The following is a 21,485-nucleotide window of genomic DNA, read 5'->3' on the forward strand; positions in this document are numbered from 1 at the left end:
TTGTGAAAACAGTGTGAAAGTGTGTGTTTCCAAAGTCATTTCATTAATTGGACTCCAGGTGTGTAAAATACAGACTCCGAATAGCTTTCTTTAGTAATTAGTCTATGGGTTCACTTACTTTATCCTCTAGGACTTTGAATATTTAATGGGTATGATCAATAATGACATGAGAAATTAGACTTGTTTGTATGTGATAGCAACAAGTAATTATATGGTATAGTTTTAGGCAGGAATAGTGTTTCTAACAGTGAAGGATGGAGGGAGGAGTAAAGATCATAATTATAGATAACGAGCAAGAGACTTTCTTCCTGTTGCTATAAATGTCTCTTGCCTTGTGGAGCAAAATTATACACACAGAGAGACAGAAATGCACATCTGCAACTTTATGAATAGTATGCATGCAGTATTTCTGAGTATAATTCGGTGCTTTCCAGAGCCTTTGCCTTAGTTTCCTGGTTGTTTGGTGTGTGTTACTGCTACTAACAGACTGCTGTGCTTGACGCAGAAATTTGTTCACACTTGGCTTGAGTAGAAACTGGTCTCTCCTTCCTGCTTTTGAATTTCACATTCTTGACATGCTGAGCTTAAACTTGTTCTGCGGTTTTGATACGAGCACTTCACACTAACGCTACTCTGTTTAAACCGGAGGCTTTATGACACGTATGAACCTTAAGGGATGTGGTTTGATACACACATTGACAAAAGTGGAAACATATTGCATCTTCCAAGTGCAGAGCATGACCTCGATGTATGTCAAGTGGCAAGTCAGAGTAATAGCCAAAGTCAAATAAAAATGTAAACTTCATTAAGAAGTCTTCATTTAAAAAATAACAAGTATATCTTTTTAAATATTGCAGTGTATCGAAACATTTTTCTTGGACTTAAGCAACAGAAAATCTGAAAGGTTTTGCTGTTCTCTGTGTTAACCTGCCTCCAGATGCTAGCCTCAATCACTCTCCATCTCTCTCACTCACACAGCAGGACAACACTTATATAACAGAGAAAAAGAAAATGGTTATAAAGGCCCTGAAAGACAAATGAGGAAGGAACCAGAGGTAGGGAGAAAAGGGAAGTAGACTGGCTAACCACAAAACCTGCATGTTTTTTTACTTAACAGCACCTTTTACTCCTTATCATCCTCTTCTGCCTCCACCAACTTAGATATTTCTTTTACTACCCGCCACTGATGCTGAGTTTACACTGAAGGCATTTATTCACAGACATCTAGATTCACGTTAAGTTAAATGGGGTCATCTGTTTCTGTTTGCACCAGTTAAATGTTACATTAACTATATGGATTAAAAAAAACAAACAAAAACACTCCTTTGTTATTCTCAGGTTTGTTGACGTTAATCCAGTACAACTATTTCTGCTTTTGCCTTTTTTAACCACAACAAACAAGCTCACATAACCTCCATCACCAGAATATCCTGTTTCTAAGACACCTTACCATCATAACACACGGACAATTTGTGCACTGTGGATACAGTCATGGTTGTATGCTAGCTCAGTGTGTGACCCAGATATTAATTAAATGACAGTAACACAACATGTTTTCGTTTGGTGGTGGTCGGTCATGAGGCTAAAAGGGCGTATATTGATCTTTGCATGTAGTCTAACCCACGTAGCTACATGTAAAGTAGCTACAGACAAGAGAGTCAAAGGTAACACCAAGATTTCTGCAGTGGTAATTTGATTCTAATGCTAATTGCTATACATTTTTGCTAAAATATATTGCTTTTTCCAGTCTTAAGATAAGCTAAGTATCTGCTTGCTTGAGGCTAGAGGGCATAATGCGTAGATTTGTGTCAATCCACAGATAACGCACCTTGTCTCTTTGTTGTGAAGCTTGTGTGCGTACAGGTGGGTGGAGTTTAGGTGTTTCACTTCAGTGTTTATGTCCTCCTTTGCCAATTTGAGTTTGTGTTTATGGGCCAACCAGCCCCACACCCAAGCCATTCCAACAAATCTGACAGTCATGCCCAAGAAAAACTTGTGAACTTGCATGGCCAAACTGGGCCACTACATTCTGACAGATCCGCAAAGGTCTGCTAGAGGGTTAAGGCTATAATTAGACTTAGGTTACGAGGGCTGGGGGTAGGTATTTAGTTGTCATCATTAAGTTGGCCAAAAGCTGGGAAACCTAATGTTTTCAGTGAGTGTTATTAGAAAGGTAACTGTAAAAATTTTCGTGTGAGAGAGATTCAGGAGCAGAAAGTACAAAGGACAAATTGTGTGTTTGTGTCTGTATTTCATGTGTAAGAAAAGCAAAGTGAGTGCCTTTACTCAAATCAGCATAAACACTACTTATGTGACTGTGTGTGTCTGCCCCTCCCTTTCTCAGTCATCACTTGTCAAGACACACCTGCCTACCAGGTATATAGACTGCAGCCCTCCTTGCTCTCTCCCCATTACTGTCACTCACATTTCTCTCTCTCTCTCGCTGTGTTATGTGTTTTCAGTTTAAGATGCCCTAGGCGGGGAGAAGGGAAATGTTGATGGCTTCGAAAGTAAAAGATGCTGTGGTGTGGTACCAGAAAAAGGTAAGACACTGTGAATTTCTCACATTACCATGCTGGGCTGTGTGTTTTGTGCGTTACAAAATGAGAAAAGAAAAACAGACTACATTAGTGTTTGTGCTTGGTAAAGAAGTAGTTCATTCATGCTGAAAATGTATTATATAAATGTTGCATATGAATGTTGTTGAGCCTACTGTCTACACATTTATTGAAGCATATATGGATCTTTAGTATCACTATAGAAAATACCTGAAAACAAGACTCCTCAGATATTTTTTCTAGATTCTTAAATAAATCCTTTAGCGTACAGACAGCAAAGAAGAATGAGATAAAATACATTAAGCATGAAAACATTTAAATGTTTGACCAAAAGAAAAAAATAACTCAAACTGAACAGAGCTTGCTCAAATGACCAAAGTAGTAGCAGTAAGTAGTATTAGCTGTAGTAATTGTAATGCAACTTCAATTATGTAATATCAGGTCATATATTCTAGAAAAACATGTTTTCCTAAAATCAAATATCTAATATTTGAAAACATTCTGGCATATCTGTCTATAGTTCAATAAAATCATTTTAGTGCAAAAATGTCCTATTTCACTGCTTTTAAATTATTTACTCCTTTTAAAAAGTGTAGAAGATTAAAACGTGCTTAACGTTTTCAAAAAAAATTTTTTTATTCAGTTTTTAGTTTTTTTTTAGTTTTTTTTTTTTTTTTTTTTTAAGCTAACCAAACTCTCATCAGATTATAGGCTTATAGTCATTACATTACAAAATATATTTTGATATTTGAGTGTTAACTCAGCATCAGGCCATTCGGTACAGTGTCAAACCAGCCTGGTGTTGTGTGTCTTTTTGTTCCATAGTCTCAGATATCAGATCTTCCGCTGGACTGCAGAGCTGCCCCCTTGTAGCTCTCAGCTTACACACCTTTTTCCTGCCTGGCTCTCTGTCCTCACTGTCTCTGCCGTTATGACCTCATCTGTCTTTTCTGCACAGCCTGCTGGTCCTTTATTATTTTCTCTACCGCCTCTTTCTACCTTCATCTTTGTCTTTCATCTCTCTCTGATTCTCAGCTGTCTCCTGGCAGATGTAGACAACAATATATGCTTCTACTGGAAACAGTCGGTGGTGATGATGACTCACTTAAGACGTTAGAAATGTTAATTAAAGGTCTAAATTCTAAACACTTGTCTGTATGAGTCAAAAAACTGTTGTCAATCAAAACTAGCAGATTTTCACAGCTTTGTTTCTCTATTTTGTTTCCTAATTTGCCGCAGGTAACATTTTAAAAGTAGTCACATCAAACCCATAAGATTATTTTAAGAAATTAGATTAAGGCAAATCAAGGTTTCCTTTAATCCTTTAAGTAAAGGGGATTTGGTCTCACATGTTATACAGTTGCCATGTATATGTGTGTTGTGTTGTCAAGTTGAGCTTGTTTGGGCAAAGGGAACCCAGTGACGGCAACTGCTTAGTCAACGATTGAATAACACCTTTTTTTTTAGCAGCAGATTAGTAGCAGATCACACCTGTTTGACTGTCCTCAGGACGTCTTCAGCTCTGACGTCTCTTTTCTGCATCATACCCTGGGCTTTCTTGTCTTTTAGCAGTTTGAGTCTGTCAAACATTTTTTTTCTATTCTACTGAGGAAATTTTCTATTCTACTGAGGAAATTTTGAGGACACTATATAGTACATATAGTGTGTGTGTATGTGTATATGTATGTGTGTGTGTGTGTGTGTATGTGTGTGTATACATATATATATATAGTATACACACAATACAGCAGTGCAAAATCACTGCTCTAATAATACAGCACACTGCATATTGTTAAACCAGTGATTTTGTAGTTTCTGTGTTATTTCTGTCATTTCAAGCCAATTTTCAGTCAGATTTAATTTAAAGTGTATTTCACAGCAGAATCTCACCAGACTTTATAATAACAGCATGATAAATAAAAAGAAAAAATCTGAATGAAAGATATATATATATACCCACACACACTGCAGTCTATATTTGCTTTGGGAACAGACAGACTGTGTTCTTTTTATAAGGTCTAACATGGTGTTTGCTGTTGCTAGGTAGGAAACTGGTTGCTAGTTTTCTGTTGAGATTGTTTAGCTTTGTTTTCAGAATTTCATCAATGACCTTAACCTGCTTGACTGTCACTTTGGCGATACTTTTAGGCTTAAGTTACACTGTAATAAATTGCCCTTAGGTTTTTTTGCATAGTGGTTTTCAGATCTGTTTGAAGACAGAAGTGACACTGTTAATTTTCTTGGTATTTTGGGGAATGTTTACGACTTCACAAGATCAGTTTATCTCTGTGAAGATTCTCTGTTAGTACAGTCAGCTGTTATGTGATAGTTGTTGTACTGAATACACAGCTATATTTAGATTTGAGGAGACAACACATAAATGGGATCAAGTAGCTTCCCATATGTAATTATAAGAATCTGGATTTGAACCTGCCAGTTGACCAGGGCCTCTCTATGTGGAGTGTCTGTACGGGCTTGATCTGGGTGCTATGGCTTACTCAAGTTAGGTTAGCTGGAGACTATAAATTGTCTGTAGCTGTGAATGTCTGTCTCTGTACTGGTGATCTGTCCACAGTGGGCCCTACTTCTCCTCAGTGTCAGCTGGCATTGACTTAAACCCCTTTGCAACCATCTACATGATAAGCAATGCAGCTAATGGATGGATGCATAATAGATGTTCAGTACTGGATGGTGCACTCGCCTGCTGTGTGCGTTTTCCTTCCTAGCGCGCATGTGAAATCACTCCCTGCAAACACAGAAACTACCACACAAAGAAACCAAATTAATTTCTACTCTCTTAATGCTATCTCTCTTTCTTTCCAGTTAAAATCATCATTCTCGATAATGGCCAGTCACTAGTTTTTACTTAAACACTTAATTTCCATTAGGCATACAGTGGGAAAACTGATTTTACAGTATTTTGACATTCTATAGATTAAATGATATATTGATTAGTTGGGGAAAAAAAAGTGTTTTTATCTCATACAGCCCTGTCTAATCTGAAAATAGACCTCACCACAAACTGTACAACGCCCCTTTCTTTGTGTGTTGCCAGGGTCATGTGAAAACCCAACAGGAAGATTAATGTGCACGCCACAACCAGCTGTCTGACCTAGATACCTTTTAATTCTTCTTTTGACTCATTTACTGAATCTTAGAAGGTTTAATGGTCATTCATACCTTTTCCTGCTTCTGCCTGTTTGGTCTTTTAGGAAATAGCTCAGTTTTTGATTGAAGTTTTCAGTTTCACAAAAAAAAAAAAAAAAAAGCATGTAGTTTTTTGTTTTTTTAAATCAGTGTAAGCTGACCATATTCAGGTCTTGGGCTGCTGGCTCGATTGATCCATCAAAAAATTTAAGAGAAACTGAAAACCATAATTGTTTTCATCGCTATTCGAATTAACCAGCAAATTTTTTTATAGTTTCCAACTGCAATCTTTGATTTGTTTATTCGACTCTGAAAATAACTTCCTAAACTGAATCTCTGGCATCTTTATGCATTTTCATTGTGGTTAATCAGAATGTCCACACCTAGACAAACATGCTGTATGAAATGGGTGAGTCCCACAAACAATTGAGGGATTTTCCATTACAGTCAGCCTCAGTGTAGAAGAGTAATGAGGTTTACAAACATGTTAATCACCCTTTTATTACATATGCAAAAGTCTTTCCATTACTTTTTTTTTTGTCATGTATATGATAATAGATTATCAAGATTGTTGCCCATTTTCTTTTGATTGACTAATCATTTCGGCACTGAAATACTCATTTAATTAAACCTTTTCTGCCATATGAAGGCAGCAGGAACATCATAACATGGCACTGGCACGTTTGTTAATAAGAGGCTACTTATTTACTATTGCAGTACATACAAAACCACTGATAGCTTCACCTGTTCATTTGGAGTCTTTTTTTTTTTTTTTGTTCAGTTGATTAATGAAAAGCCACTCGTTTAGCTCTAGCTCTTTATTTCCACCAACACCATAGAGAACTATTTGGGTCAGTGGTTACTACATGCTAGTAGTTAACTTTGACTGTGTGCTGTTTTCGTGGTGAGCAGGTAGGCTTCTGTTGGTTTTTCAGAGCTTTTTGGTCAAAAATAGCCGTGCACTGAATGAACCTGAACAGTAACAATAGGGGCTCTAAAACCAGAACATTATGCTGAATAATGCTAAAACACTCTGTAGGGCTGTAGAGACTACTCTCACATTACTTAATTTTGAGATACATCCTAGGATGTGCTTGTAGACATATTCAGTGATGTTTGTGAGGTCAACAGGTGTTGGACTTTAAACATGATACAATTACTCAGGTGACCCAGCCAATGTTGAGCACCCCCTGGCTTGTGTCCCAGCAGCATTGGCCCTTGGATCACTCTTACTGATCTAAAGCCATCTAGAGGCCTTCTCTTTAACCAGCAAAGCCTGTACACACTACTGCATCTATTCATTTGTTCTGTTTTTGATATAAAATATTCAGCAATCATCACTGAGTGCATGGTGTGTCTGTATTTGAAATGATGACAGTGATCACTGATGAACAGTGTAGATTATTCACAGTTGATGTGTGTTAATGTGTTAAACTGTAGGCATGGCAGACACACACTTAATCTGCTGTGCCACCCCCCTGTAAACCAGCATCTGTGTCATTATTGCAGAGGCAGCAGTTACATAACCGTTGCTCTGCCAACATAATCCCTCTCCCTCCGTCTCTCTGTGGATCATCTCTCCACCCGTCGTCATGGTGACCTCAGCACTGCTGCAGTAGCACACTTGGCTTCATCTTCCCTTATCGCTCTCTCGTTGCATTTGATTTGCTTGTCAAATCACTTAAGCATGTGATTTTTTTTTTCTTTTCTTCCCCTCAGTGAAATCATTTCAGATTTACATGTCATTTGACCAAGACCAGGAATAGCTGAGCACTCTTTTTATTTCCTTTTATCATATAAAGTATCCCCTCAAATCCCTCCTGCCTCCTTGTCTATACCCTCTCCACCCTTTATCTCTGCTCCAGATTCTGGTCATGTTTGCCCTCTGGCTGTCCCCCACCAACTCAATATCCTCTCCAATCTATGTGTGTGAGTGCATGCGTGTAAGTGTGTGCATGTGTATATTTTTAATAGGCTGAGTAATGTGGAAAATTAGCTGTCAGCCCAAATGTCACCTTGTAAATCAGTCAGACATTGGATTTAATCCCATGCTCAGCTCAAAATAGGACATTTGTTCTCCAGTGGTGGAACTTCAGGCTCCACATTTGTCATGATCCAACTATAATAATTTCAAAAATTAGATTTTATTTTAGTAAACTACAGAGCTTTAACAAAGCTTTTGAGATGGCAACATTAAGGGTCAATAAAGTGTAATTTTGGGGCTTCTCTGACCAAATACATAATAAGCTGGTGATCTTCAGTTGCACAGTTCATTTTGTTTTCCTCTCTGGTTAGCAAATTGACTATCCATTTAGTATGAAATTGGGCTGTTGTGACCACTGTGGTATAGCTGAACTACAAATAAAATGCTTTTACCTTGTTTTACATGTACTGTGATGACAGTGTAAATTTTGCACAAAATGGAAAAAATAAGTGGGTGTCCATCAATTTTCTACCTGTTATCTTAAGATGGACAGCAGGTTCAGTAAAGGAATCCAGACATTAGTTTGTAACCTCCCATGTAGACCTATAATGTGTCTCATGCTGGTGGTTGACATTGTGGCTCTATTGATTTACATTAGGATATGAAATCACAAATGCACTGGCCATAGTGATTATTCATTTTTTTAAAACTTTCCACAAGTCTGAATTCAGGATTTATTGTATCACTGACTTTTAGAAATGGGGCACTGAGAAATGTATATTAATGGATTGAGAGAGAGAGAAAAAAAAAGAGAGAGTTGTAAATGAACTGCATCCTACAGACGCTTTGTCTCCATCTTCAGTTCTTAGAATCGCCTTCTTTCTGCTCGTTTGTCTTTCATGATCTTTCCTTGTCTTCCACCACTCTTCCTCTCTTCCTATTCATATTTAATGAGATGTTATTGATGAGTTTGCATTTGTGTGCTAGCACAGTGACCTCAACTTGGAGATGTACTCATAGGAATCTTATGTCTCTGAAACACACATGCTGTATGAAAAGCAAAATATGTCATTTACCTGCCAGAGTCCTTTTCTCTCCTTTTAATTTCAACAGTAAGAGCTGGATTTTATTGCTAATTGTTACTGGGTGGGTTTAAAAGGAGAAGCAACAAGAAACTGGCAATCCTGGCTGGGCCAAATTTACAGTTTGACCTTGGATTGTATTCGTTTTGTGCATTTGTATACATGCTCCTAGTTCAGATATCTGGACAAGGTACAAATTTTATCTGGTTCCTACAGTAACTGCACCTGTATTATTTCTTGTTTTTCTTTCTATCCATCTAACGTCTTTGTTGTGCTATGCTCATGCAGACACACTGGTCTATGTTCCTTAGATCTCTATAAGTATGGATTAACCACTGCACACACACCAATTCTCTTAAACCCACACTCTCACTCTGCAGGTCTATTGATCCCTTTGACAATGACAGGTGGAGCAGCATACATTTCTCCACAGTCACACACTCCATGTTTACTTTTTATTATCTGTGCACTGTTTACTTTTGTAGCATTTATGTTTACTGTCTAATTCTTGTAGCATTTGTATGTATGTCTGTTTACACTGGAGTGCAACACCCCCATACCAAAACGTGTGTGTGTGTATGTGCACCCACACACACACTTGGCAATAAAGCTCATTCTGTCTCTGATTCTGATGAATGTGCTTGACGTTGTCTTTAGGGCAAGTGGTCAAATAGGACATGTTAAGTACAGGAAAGAAAAGGTAAATAGGGGTTGAAGGTAAATGAGAAATAAAAGAGACATAATAGATGTAATCAGCTGTGTACTGCATATGGGAAAGAAATGCTTAAATGTGTAGCATGGTGTTTTCTCATATATTAAAGTGCAAAGTGCATCTCACCGCTAGATGCCACTAAATCTTTCAGATTTTACACATTGTACCTTTAAAGGGTATACAACATTTTACTGAAATATCAACATATCTGCTGTGAACAATGACTATTACTATGTTTACATAGTAACAAGCAAGTTATTTGATAGTCTGTTGCAACCATTGCTTGGCGTGAAGAAAGTTATTTATAGGAACTTAAGCTTTGCTGCGTGTGCGTGTGGGAGGCATTTTTCTTTTTAGTCCTGACATGTGCATATAGTTCTTGTTTACTGTATCTCTTCTCCATATTTATTTATTTATTTATTTATTTTTACAGATCGGCGCCTATGACCAACAGATATGGGAGAAATCAGTGGAACAGCGAGAAATAAAGGTATGTTTGTTTACTCCACACCTGTTTGTTATCTCCCTGCTATTTTTCGTTTTTCTCTTCTTTCTCTGCTTTTTCAAAATGTCTTTTTTCTTTGACTTACACTCCTCCATCTTCCTCTTTTGATTCTGTTGTCTCATCTCTCACTGTGCTGCCAGTTCTTTCAGTGTTTTCTTTTTAATTCTTTCCCTTCTGCCCTCCCACCTGGGTGTTACCTGCCCTCCTCTCCTCTCTTCATCTCCGTCTCCATCCTTTTTTTCCCTCCTCATCTTCTCTGCAGTTTATTGATCTGGTGAGTATTCAGCGTGCAGGATGTCCCTGCTGTTGTCGCACAGTGCACGTCTGCTCACCCACGCTGTAGACTACTAGACTGTGATTGGTTGATTTGATTGCTTAGTTCAGTTGCTTTGTTGAATCCTGGTGTGTTTATTAACCTCACTCTGTGTTCAGATTGTAGCAACACTGTAGATGTGATTAGTGGTATTAAGGATTCGTTGTCTACAGGTTAAACCACAGCCAGTGTTTCAGTGTTCCAAATGAGTGAACCAGGCAATAATGCTGTGACAGGTGGCATCCTGAGGCACCAGGTGGCTAAAACACTGGTTTTCTGTACTCTTCACAGACAGGTTTGGGATGAAAAACTGACTCTTGAAGTGACACAGACTTCTTGAAGGTCAGCTCAGATCAAAGATTCAAAAGAAGGGATTAGTTTTCAAAGCACAGGAAGCACATGTCAGGGTCATTGCTGCATTTCTGTGGTCGACCAGTGCTGTGTGTTCCTCTTGGGGGAGGCAGAACAGATGTAGGTAGGGCAGCACATTCCTAGTCTCTGCTTCTCGACATGAATGAACATGTGCTCCTTCCCTCTTCTACCACTCAATCATTTGGAAGAAAGCTTTTGTTTTTTGTCAGGTTTGATAAGTTTCGTGGTGAAGGACAAAACTTGCTATCACTGCCTTCTCATTATTTGGGTTATTTTATGCAAACTGGTGAAAAATGATGCACTTCACACTTTCTAATGTGAACACTTCAACCAGAAACTTCTAAAAAGGAACTGGGAGGGAGGGGAGACACTAATGAGAGGGGCTGCTGGGATAACAGGAAAAACAAGTGTCTCCTTGCATCACTTTGACATTTCGGAGGTTGTGGTCTTTCAAAAGTCTCCGAGTGCTCCAGTTAGCATTGCTCTTTTTTTAACATGAGCTTGATATGTATGTTTGATGCAATAGAATGAGGGATTTCGTCCCTTTTATTCCTCTCATTCTTATTTTGATTACTAAGACCTTATTGACAATATTGTTTGCATGTGTGCCTCCTTGTGTGGGTGCCTGCCGTGAAACAAGTTGTCCAGATTAGTTGTAATTTGAGCTTCTTCACCTGTCTGCTGTGACCTATCATATTTGACCTTTGACCTTTTAACCAACCAACACCCCCCCCCCCCTCAGGCTTCTTGTTTTTAGGTGCAGAATTACATTCAGTTGATTATTTTAAGTTAATCATAGCCACCAAATAGAGAAATGGTGTGTATTGCACCAACTTCATGTCCCAGCTTTACTTCAGCCCTGCTCTTTCTTTGGTGTTGCACTCTATGTCCTTTAAACAGAGAGGTGAGAGAGACCTTGGCTATCAGTCTGTCCAGTAAATGGTTTTCTTACTTTGTAGTTGTAGCAGACAGTGCAGGGTTTTGTCTTATCTTAGTGTGGATACAAGATATGTTATCTGTTCAGCACTGAAAAGTCATAATGTTTATTGTGTAATGACCAAACCTGTGAAAATAGATATTGTTCTGTAAAACCTATTTCTTTACTTTTAGCCAAGGTGCTAATTTAAAAGTATTAAGGTGCCCAAATTTGAGAAGGCACATCACCTTATGTGACCCTTTTTTTTGGCTGCGTTTTTCGAAACAAACTCCTAAAACAAACTAAACACTGTTTGACATAGTTGTGTGTGAGTGTCAGTCAGAGACTGAGGCAGCATTGTGAACATCTCTGCAGGGAAAACCAGTTGCCAGGAAATTACAAAATATTCAGATCCAAGTTGCAGTGATAAAATACATCTAAATATATACCATTTTAGGTGTGTAGTCAAAACATGTATCCGAGGAGTAATGAACATAAATGAAAAGCAACAGGACGTGCAGCCTTATTGAATATAAGGACATTGGCATTCATGTAGTCATTGGACCGGAATCATAAGTTGTAAGAGGAGGCAAAACCAGTTCATAAAGATAAGAGACTAAGAATAGAACAGAGATGAGAGAGCTGTGGCCGGGCAAGATGTTTGTGAAGGACTCTACTGCTGCGGTAAATCTACTGCCAAGAGGAAACTATTGATCGACCTCTTTTTTTTTTTTTTTTTTTTTTTTTTTTTAGCCCTGCCTAGACTGACACACACACAGTATTAGCTTGTTGGTTGTGTTATTCAAAGATAAGGGTCTCAATCAAGCCTCTATATCAGGCTACTGACTGGTAACACAGGTTTTTATTGGCCTGTATGTAAATATTAGCACGAAGCAGTGAGATTCAACGGTGTGAGTTCAATATGACTCAGATCCTTAGAATGTACAGTATTTCAAAGATGTTAAAGGACTTATGATTACGTCTTCAGCATTTGTTTGAAAGCCTCTAGCGTTGTTGCAATACCTGATTGGGTGTTGATGCTAAAATACAAGAGCGATATAACTTTTACTTGAATTGTTACTTACTTTGAGTAGTTAAACATGTTTTTCTACAAATGCCCTGTTTTCATTTTCATTTACCAAACCCTTGCTGTTTTTGATAGTTGATTCTATTGATGCATTTTCAGTCAGTATTGGAAGATATTATTTTTCAGGCTATGAGATGTTATATGATAGTGTCTGTTGTTTTCATGCTTTGTAAAATACCTTCCTATCAATCTAAGGCTCTGAAACCCTTTTTTATCTTAACCACACACACACTTTTAAAGCATGTTAATTTGTGTTTAGTATCTCTGCTGTCACTCACTCATATACCACATGTGTTACTTACTTCACTGTTGTTCATAAACTTTTAGTATAATTTGTCACCACAGGGCACAGAGCACGCACAAAGATGAATGTGTGTGCGTCATAAAAGGGAAGTGAGTGGCTGGCACAGGAAGTCAGCATGCCATATGGGAGCATTATTCCCAGACTGCACAAAGCACCAACTTTAAAGCTGTAGCAGTAAATCTCATTGGGATGAATGAGAGCAGTAACACACTTTTTTGAAATGGTGCAGCTGGTTTCTAGGACTAAAATGACCTTTATGATGTTTTTCTTTGTTATAATCCATTAATACCTGCAAACACAATACAACTTGACACTGAGACAGAATGAATGAATTAAAGTGTAGAAATGTGTTTTCCACACTTGGCTGAAAATGCAGAGATTAATTGGGTAGATGTGAGTAATGCCATTAAGTAGATAATAGAGCCAGTAGCTGTGTGAGCATGAAAGCATGATGTGCCTTCTCAAACATTTTAACAGTGCCGTAAAGTGCACAGAGTCTTGTAGACTGTGTAAATTTATTTAGTCATTTCTCTCTTGGTTTCTTTGTGAGGCATTGACACCGTGTCTCTCTGTCTCCCTCTGCAGGGCTTGAGGAACAAGCCTAAGAAGACAGGACATGTCAAACCAGACCTTATAGATGTGGACCTGGTTAGAGGTGAGAAAAAAAAAACTGTGTGCAACCAATCTAATTAGATTAGATACCAAACAGGTTTATTTCTAAAGCTACGATTGTCCAACACATGTCAAAACATATAAACCGGAGATGCTGCGGTGCCAGCTTCCTCTCACTCTTAATTGTTGCCATTTTTGTCCTAATTATTATCATCTCTCTGCATCTGTCTCAGATTAATCGCACTGGATTAGTCATTGAGTCTGTTGAATTTATCCTCATCAACACAGGAAGGCAGATAATCAAGAAGGAAATGCAGGAAGAGCGCAGTTAAAGAGAAACATCGGAAGAGATAAAAAAATATATATATCAGAAGAGGAGAAAGGAGTCAGAGAAGGCAGAAGCAAAATATGAATACATGGCTCTAATGTGACTCCAGATGTATTTCTTTTTTTTTTTTTTTTTTTTTTTTTGGCCACTGCAGAGTCATTAGCCTTAATTAGATTTTTTTTCACTGTGTGTAAGTGCATGTATTAACTGGCCTCCTCCTCAGGTTCGGCGTTTGCCAAGGCCAAACCAGAGAGTCCGTGGACGTCACTGACCAGGAAGGGCATTGTCAGAGTTGTCTTCTTCCCGTTCTTTTATCGATGGTGGATCCAGGTCACATCCAGAGCTATTTTCCTCCTACTGCTGGCTCTCTATCTGCTGCAAGGTAGGTCTGTGAGACTGTGTGAAATAACTGTCAAAGCATATTGTTTATATTATGTCAGCCTCCAGCTGTACTTCTGTAATTGCAGTCAAAACAAACATCACAGCAAGTAGACTGTTCACTAGATGACTAGCAGTTCTCTTCCACTGAGAAACCAACATGGCCTTTATAATTCATATGGTGTTATAAAGCCGAATGCATGGAGCACTCCTGAGCTGTGCCCTCAGCTCATTGCACAAACACTCTGAAGATGTCTGAACAGTCTTTTCCTCCCCATACATCAAGTGGCCCTTTTCAGCACTGATAAAAACAGACTGTTATTTCTGTTGAATCCTCCGCCCTTCCTGTTCACTTCGCTCACACAGCCCATGAGGACACTCACACTATGATTTAACACTACAGTAAGGCTACACTTGACGTTTCATCAAAACATGTTTGACTAGACAGCAGAAATACAAAATGACCAAATGTAAACCTGACATGCTCTAACCTTTCATTTGTTTAATTACCATGTCGACAAACAGTGACACAGCCCAACATGAGCGTGCAGTAGGACATGTTGGAAATCCATAACAATGTCAGAAGTCACATGTTTTTCCAGCGTGATATTCATAAGGTCAAAATCAAAGTCATTATGAGTTCACAAAAACTGGACTGAGATTGAAATGTCCGTTTAAATGAATTTATGGTTGGACTAATTATTTTCAGTTGTTTTGTTGCTGTCTGATGCTGGGAAAGTGACGTACAGGTGGTCTGTGTAGAGCAGGAGAGTTTGATGTCAGCGCAGATTTTCACAACAACCTTGATGCTGTTGCTGAGCTCGTCTGTTCATCATGTTGTAAAGAATGCCATATGTCCATATTTCTCTCACAGTGGCAGCAGCAGTCCTCTACATGACCATCCCTCAGCCTCATAGGATACCGGCCACTGAGGTGTTTGGAGCCATCTGGCTCATGTTGCTGCTGGGCACCGTCCACTGCCAGATTGTCTCCACCAGAACCCCGAAACCTGCCTCCAGCAGCGGAGGGAAGAGACGCAGGTAAGGAGGAAGGAAATACTATGAGAGGAAATAATAGCATACGGGGGTGAGGGACAAGATAAATCATGTATAGATGAAAGAATCTGACATCATTTCCGATGACACTTCACCTAGAAAGTCTGCCGCGGGAAAAGGCGGAGATAGTAAAGAGTGAGATAAAGTGTTGAGGAAATGAATGAATGTGTCTTTTGTTGCTGGATTGTGTTTGGGCTCGCTGTTTACTTTCTGCCAAGTTCTCAGTCATCTACTTTCTCAAGAAGTCAAACAAAAAATTGGCATGTTTGTCATGGAGAGATTTTTGCACAGATTTCTGTGGTGTGTAAACATTCACACCCAGCAGACTCTTTAGCTTTGTTAAATTTAGTGTTATTTACATTTTTCTAAATGTTATTTTTGTCTTTGAAGTCAACAATAATCTGTTATTTAAGTGCTAAAAGTTGATTTTACCATATTTGTTTTTTTGAACAGCATATAAGATTACTGATGAGTGATTTGATTAATAATGGTAAAATCTCTCCCTGATAAATCTAGTGTCAAGGGGTTTTCTGTGAGTCAAAGTAGAAAGTAGTTTGTAGTTGGTGTGTTTTGGATTTGAAGTTTGTCCTTAACTCTTTGGTCTGAAGCTTTTCGCTGTGTGGCTGCTGTTTCTGGTTTAGAATCATGTAGACAATTTTCACAATCTTGGGAAGAAAATTTGATTTTGGGATGTTTTGGAATTTGAAGGAACAAAGTGATTGTTTTTGCTTCTCCACCAAATTAACTTTGGTTCTGTTTGATTCTCATTAGTGGTGGTCACAAACAGCCATGTGACTGCAGAAATGTTTTTATGACTTTGTCATGAATCAAAACCAAGAATTATTGTATTTTTTTTTCTTTTTTTTACTAATGATAGTTACGAGAAATGCTGATTCATCCTGTTTAGATTTGAAAGCCACATATTCTGTCCTACACCTCTACACTGTCATTTGTATGAAAAAATACATCGTCTATGAGCAGTGAAATATTACTTTTATGTTTATATACTGCAAAAGTCGACATTTTATTTTGTGCATCTTGAAATCAGGGACATTTTTTTCAAATCCCATCTATTTATAAATCAGTGTAAATTCTAAACTGAATATTTATGAATATCTTTCACTCTTGATTTGTTTTAGAATATATTTTCACATCTTTTGAAATTTAACATCTGACATGTTTTGAAGAATTTATGAAAATATTAGCTTTTGCAGTAATAGTAACCTAAAATAATATTTTGGTGGATTTGCCTTTCAGTTGTATCAGCTATGTCTGGCAGGGAACCAGTGCTGCATTAGTATTTTTCTCCATTAAACATGGCACTGTCAAGGCTCTCTACAAGTTACAGTCTTTCTAAACTGCAGGCCTTGATTAAAACGGTGTAAAAGAATAGAAGATGCCGGCAGGTTCCCGGCAGACACACTGCTGTAGTTTCAAGGTGCGCTCTAAATTTCTCTCCACCCTCTATTCTTTCCAAACTGAAGGAAGTTGAGGAAGGCATCTCAGATGGAGGTGCATAGGGAAGGCGACGGGTCTAGCACTACCGATAACACACAGGAGGGGGCGCAACATTCCCACTCAGCCAGCGCCACATACAGCCTGGGTGCTTTCTTCCAAGATTTCTGGCATGATATCTGTAAAGCTGGGTGTGTATTTTGGTTTCTCATCTTCCTTAAAGAAAGATGATGTACACAGGCTGGGCTTCAGTTCAAGTGCACTGGATTTAGTTTTAGTAAATTCAATAAATATAGTAGTCATACATTGGTTGGTACACAAGGTACCTTGATCAATAAATGTGATACTTGATAAACCTAAATTTTGAACTGATAAATCAAGATTATACTTTTGTGTTGTTACACAAACTGAATCCCAGCTGTGAATTAAAACCTAATCTGGGCTTCTGTAGCTGCAACATCCCTTCCTTTCCTATTTTATTATATACTTCAATCATCCTGCAAAAGATGGAAGAAACTATTTACCCCTTAAGTCAACTGAACATGTAACTTTTCCATCTTTTATTGAAGACCAGAGGGATTTTGCAGCTAATTTATATGCAAACGACTTGCTGACCAAGCTACATTCAAAGGAAGCATGGGGGGAAATTCAGTTATCTAAAAGAATTTTAAGCTCATTTTTATCCCTTTTTAAAACCAAATAAATGTCAGATTTTTATTTTATGGACACTGTTTGAGTCCGCTGCCTCCTCTCATGCTTCTCCTATGACCAGCTTTCAGTAAACGGCAACACTGTGGAACGTCTGACCATAAACAACTATTGATGCAGCTTCTTTGTCTATTATCTGCCAGTCAGTTCAGTGATCAGTTCCACACACAGTCAATTCATTATTCAGTTTTTTTCACACTCATAATCCACTGATTTACTTACTAGTATTCCCTTTTTAAACTTTCAAGTTCCTTTTTGTGGAAAAAAAAGGAAAAAAAAGGAAAGTAAAAAACAGACTAAAAATGATCGGTTAGATTAGGTTTAGGATTCTATAGTAGTCCATTCATTTAAATTAACCAGTGTTTTACTGGTGAGTAGAACAGCAGCTATGTTTTATGCAAGGTTTATCTCTGGTGTTGGCGTTCATTTTGCAATGTTCCACAGTGTTGAACACATGCTGTTATTGTGATTTAACTCACTACATGTCTGCTTGATACTGAGCTGAGTTACATGTACATTCACTGCCTCCCTGCCGCCTGTTTTTTGTGTTAATTTCTCCTAATCTCTCCTCCTTTCCATGGCTCCCTCCTAAAGATGTAAAAAGTCCAAGCTTTCCATTGACAAGTCGACAGAGACGGACAACGGCTACGTGTCCCTGGACGGCCGGGTGACCCATCGCAGCAGTGAGGAGGGGCTTCAGTTTCATGAGCAGCGATGTGATTTGCTAAACAGAACTGATGAGGTGTGCTGGAACTCACGTGTCCAGCCTACACACACCCACACAGCCCGTAACACAGGGCTGATGCTAACCAGTGGCAATAAGGTACTGCACTTGGTTTTCATTACACATTTATCTCTGATTTCAGTGTTCAGGAATTTGAAAATCATGTAAGGTCATCTATTTTGTGTAGTTATCATTTCAGCACCACAGAGAAGCACAAATGGTCTGTCTCCTAAGGATTTGACATGACATGTCTGTGTTTTGTCTTTAAGGAGCCAGCATCAGATGAGGCATCCAGTGAAGAGGACCCTGAAGCATCCTATAGCGCCCTCCGCAGGGGAGTTGAAAGAGTAAACAGTGACTGCACACTCCGAAACCGCAAGAACACACACCACTACAAGAAACACTATGTGGTGGAGGTAAATGCACACCAGGAGAAGTTGTCAGCATTTTTATGTAGTTTATTTATGTCAAGAGAAATAACAGGACACTAATTAATCTCTGACCCATCTTCTGTCAGGATATCCCAAAGTCTGGCACCAGCTGCAGCTCCAGATGTTCCAGTCTAAGAACTCAGGACTCAGAGAGCACTCGACATGAGTCAGAGACAGAGGACCTGATGTGGGAAGATTTCCTGCACTGTGCTGAGTGCAGATCATCCTGCACTTCAGAGACAGGTCAGAAGAGATTTGAGTGGTTTGTGTAAATACATTTTGTAGTTTTAATGTACTTGATAAACTCATTTATTATGAGATATTATATGCCTTCCACTTTCATGTATCTGTTCATTATTGTACTGAAAGTGGTTTTCTTTACAGAGGGAGAAGGAGGAGGAACACCTGTGTGCCCCCCTGGAAAGAAGGAGTACAGAGATGACCCTTTCCATCAGGTCTGTGAATATGTGGTTTACATGGGGCATGATAGTGAACATCTTGGGTTAAGTAAGGTTTTAATGAGATGCCTTTTAACCTGCAAATCACCAGTATATTTGATTTCTTGCTCATCTTCTTTCTTCACACAAAGTTCACTTTATTTAGTAATACAAAGCAGAAGGGTGGTAGCAAATAGGTCAGTGATGTATTTCTATTGTTTCCACCTCAGGGCCACATACCCTGGCTACACAGCTCCAACCCTGGCCTGGAGAGAGTGAGCGCCATAGTGTGGGAGGGAAACGAGTGTAAGAAGGCCGACATGTCTGTCCTGGAGATCAGCGGCATGATCATGAACAGAGTGAGTGATTTATTTATTTACATTTGGTTGTCAGTTTATGTACGTACACCTAACTAAAACTAAGATAGTCCAATAATTCCTTCCTAATAATGTTCAGTTTTTGATTTACAAGTGTTGATTCAACTGATTGTTTTGGAAGCTACAAGTTATTATTGCTATGTAAAATAGGATGGACAAACTAATTGAAAAACCTGTCAGTATCAGATAATACAGTTCAGCAGCAGCAGAAACATCTTGTGAAATGATCATGCAGTTAAATCAACACCTCTGAAACAGTTTGAACAAAAACTGAGCATTATCGTCTTCACAGAGACAAGTGTTGTTTAAGTACTAGTGACGCATTCAGTCCACATCAGCCAAACTCAGTTCAACATCTCTGTCATCAGAACAAGTGACAGTGACCAGACAAACAGCTGACAGAGCAGAAACATGCTGGACAAATAGTCATGTTTACTAGGTGTACCTAAAAACTGCCATCTGAGTGTGCCTTTCACGTTTTACCTCCATGTCTGCAGAAAATACAAAAATGGATGTTGAAAACACTACTGATATAACCATGGTACTTTTTTCTGTCTCTGCCTTATACAGGTGAATCAGTACACCCCTGGGATTGGGTACCAGGTCTTTGGGAATCTGGTTTCAGTGGCACTTGGACTCACACCCTTTGCATACAGGTACAAACATAAGACTACTCTTCAATATGTGAAGTTTTTTTTTTGTTTTTTTTAAATCCTTTTTCAAAAGGAAAACATACCTGCTTTTAATCTCTAAAAGGAGTAAAGTAACATGATGATAGAGCAATAACCTCAACTGCCACAACAATGTATTGAATTTATATCAAATCTTCATTTCACATTTTCAGTAGCTGGAAAATGCTGTCAGTTTTATAAATGATGGCCGTAGTTTCCTAAACCAGTCCTTGTCTTCTGTGTCAGGCTGGTTCAGTACCGTGACTTGGATCAGCTGACCACGCTCTCAGCCAATGAGCTGCTGTCTGTGGCGCTGGGGGGTGGATCTGAATCAGATGCGTTGGTCATTACCATGGTAACGCTGAGTTTCCTGGTGCGTGTCTGCCTCATATGGCTTTTCTTCTTTCTGCTCAGTGTAGCAGAGAGAACCTACAAACAGGTGAGATGAAATTCAGATTCACAGCTTTTACCAGTCTAGAGTTAAGGTTACATCTGGCCAGTATTTGACTCTCATGTCAGTTCTGATTAATTCAGACTCATGTTGATTTCTGTGTTTCAGAGGCTACTCTTTGCCAAGCTGTTTGGTCACCTGACTTCAGCCCGCAGAGCCAGGAAGTCAGAAGTGCCCCATTTTAGACTGAAAAAAGTTCAGAACATCAAGATGTGGCTGTCGCTACGATCCTACCTCAAGGTACTTGACACTTTTAGAAATGCAAATTGAGTGAGTTTGCTGTTTAACTAGAATAGTTAGCATCAATGCTAAATATTTAATCAAGATTTGTTTAGAAATGTAATTTAGATGTTAGACACAATCAGAGCTTTAAAGAATGACATGTATTGATACAAACAGAATTTCTGTAATGTTGTTTTTAGAGGCGAGGTCCTCAGCGTTCAGTGGATGTAATTGTGTCATCGGCCTTCCTGCTCACTTTGTCTGTCGTCTTCATCTGCTGTGCCCAGGTAATGTCTCGGTCAAAGCAAGAGTTCAGTGTTAGTCTTAGATCAGGTTTGGGCATCCCCTGTTCCTTGTAAGACACTGCCCTGCCCACTGCCGATTACCTGGGTCAGTCAATTAGAAACTTCTACCCTCAGCTGAGATGGCAGAGCAGTGGCCCTCTAGGAACATTGGTTGCCCACCTGTGTTCTAGTTCAGTGGATCCCAACCCTGGTCCTCAAGGACCCTGCCCTGCTTGTTTTCCAGCTATTCCTGCTGTACCCACAGCTGATTACCTGGGTCAGGTGTGTTCAGCCAATCGGAAGCAGGAAGTGCAGGAATAGGAAAACAAGCAGGGCAGAGTCCCTGAGGACCAGGGTTGGGAACCACTGGCTAGTGAACATCCACATTAACACACATTACGTTATCACATCACATTAATAATAATAATGCAA

At 38.9% G+C, this 21,485-nt stretch overlaps 1 protein-coding gene across 5 annotated transcripts in view; it reads left to right on the forward strand.

Moving 5' to 3' along the window:
• LOC113142001 (putative homeodomain transcription factor 2) overlaps positions 1 to 21,485 on the forward strand; it is a 35,152-nt gene that overhangs the window by 9,353 nt on the left and 4,314 nt on the right. For 2 of the 5 annotated variants that reach the window (XM_026326721.1, XM_026326720.2), the window contains exons 3-18: positions 2,463 to 2,543; positions 9,857 to 9,913; positions 10,191 to 10,202; positions 13,506 to 13,575; positions 14,084 to 14,242; positions 15,113 to 15,278; positions 16,778 to 16,939; positions 18,051 to 18,279; positions 18,450 to 18,596; positions 18,698 to 18,854; positions 18,996 to 19,066; positions 19,279 to 19,407; positions 19,996 to 20,081; positions 20,343 to 20,535; positions 20,656 to 20,787; positions 20,970 to 21,056. In XM_026326721.1, coding sequence (XP_026182506.1) covers positions 2,493 to 2,543; positions 9,857 to 9,913; positions 10,191 to 10,202; positions 13,506 to 13,575; positions 14,084 to 14,242; positions 15,113 to 15,278; positions 16,778 to 16,939; positions 18,051 to 18,279; positions 18,450 to 18,596; positions 18,698 to 18,854; positions 18,996 to 19,066; positions 19,279 to 19,407; positions 19,996 to 20,081; positions 20,343 to 20,535; positions 20,656 to 20,787; positions 20,970 to 21,056 — 1,908 coding nt within the window. In that variant the 5' untranslated portion in view covers positions 2,463 to 2,492. Of the gene's footprint in view, positions 1 to 978; positions 1,056 to 2,462; positions 2,544 to 9,856; positions 9,914 to 10,190; positions 10,203 to 13,505; positions 13,576 to 14,083; positions 14,243 to 15,112; positions 15,279 to 16,777; positions 16,940 to 18,050; positions 18,280 to 18,449; positions 18,597 to 18,697; positions 18,855 to 18,995; positions 19,067 to 19,278; positions 19,408 to 19,995; positions 20,082 to 20,342; positions 20,536 to 20,655; positions 20,788 to 20,969; positions 21,057 to 21,485 lie in introns of all 5 variants that reach the window. The other 3 variants (XM_026326722.2, XM_026326724.2, XM_026326723.2) reach the window with 3 other exon arrangements.

The sequence above is a fragment of the Mastacembelus armatus genome, chromosome 23 (assembly GCF_900324485.2).
Source record: "Mastacembelus armatus chromosome 23, fMasArm1.2, whole genome shotgun sequence".
In the NCBI taxonomy this organism is placed as follows: domain Eukaryota; kingdom Metazoa; phylum Chordata; class Actinopteri; order Synbranchiformes; family Mastacembelidae; genus Mastacembelus; species Mastacembelus armatus.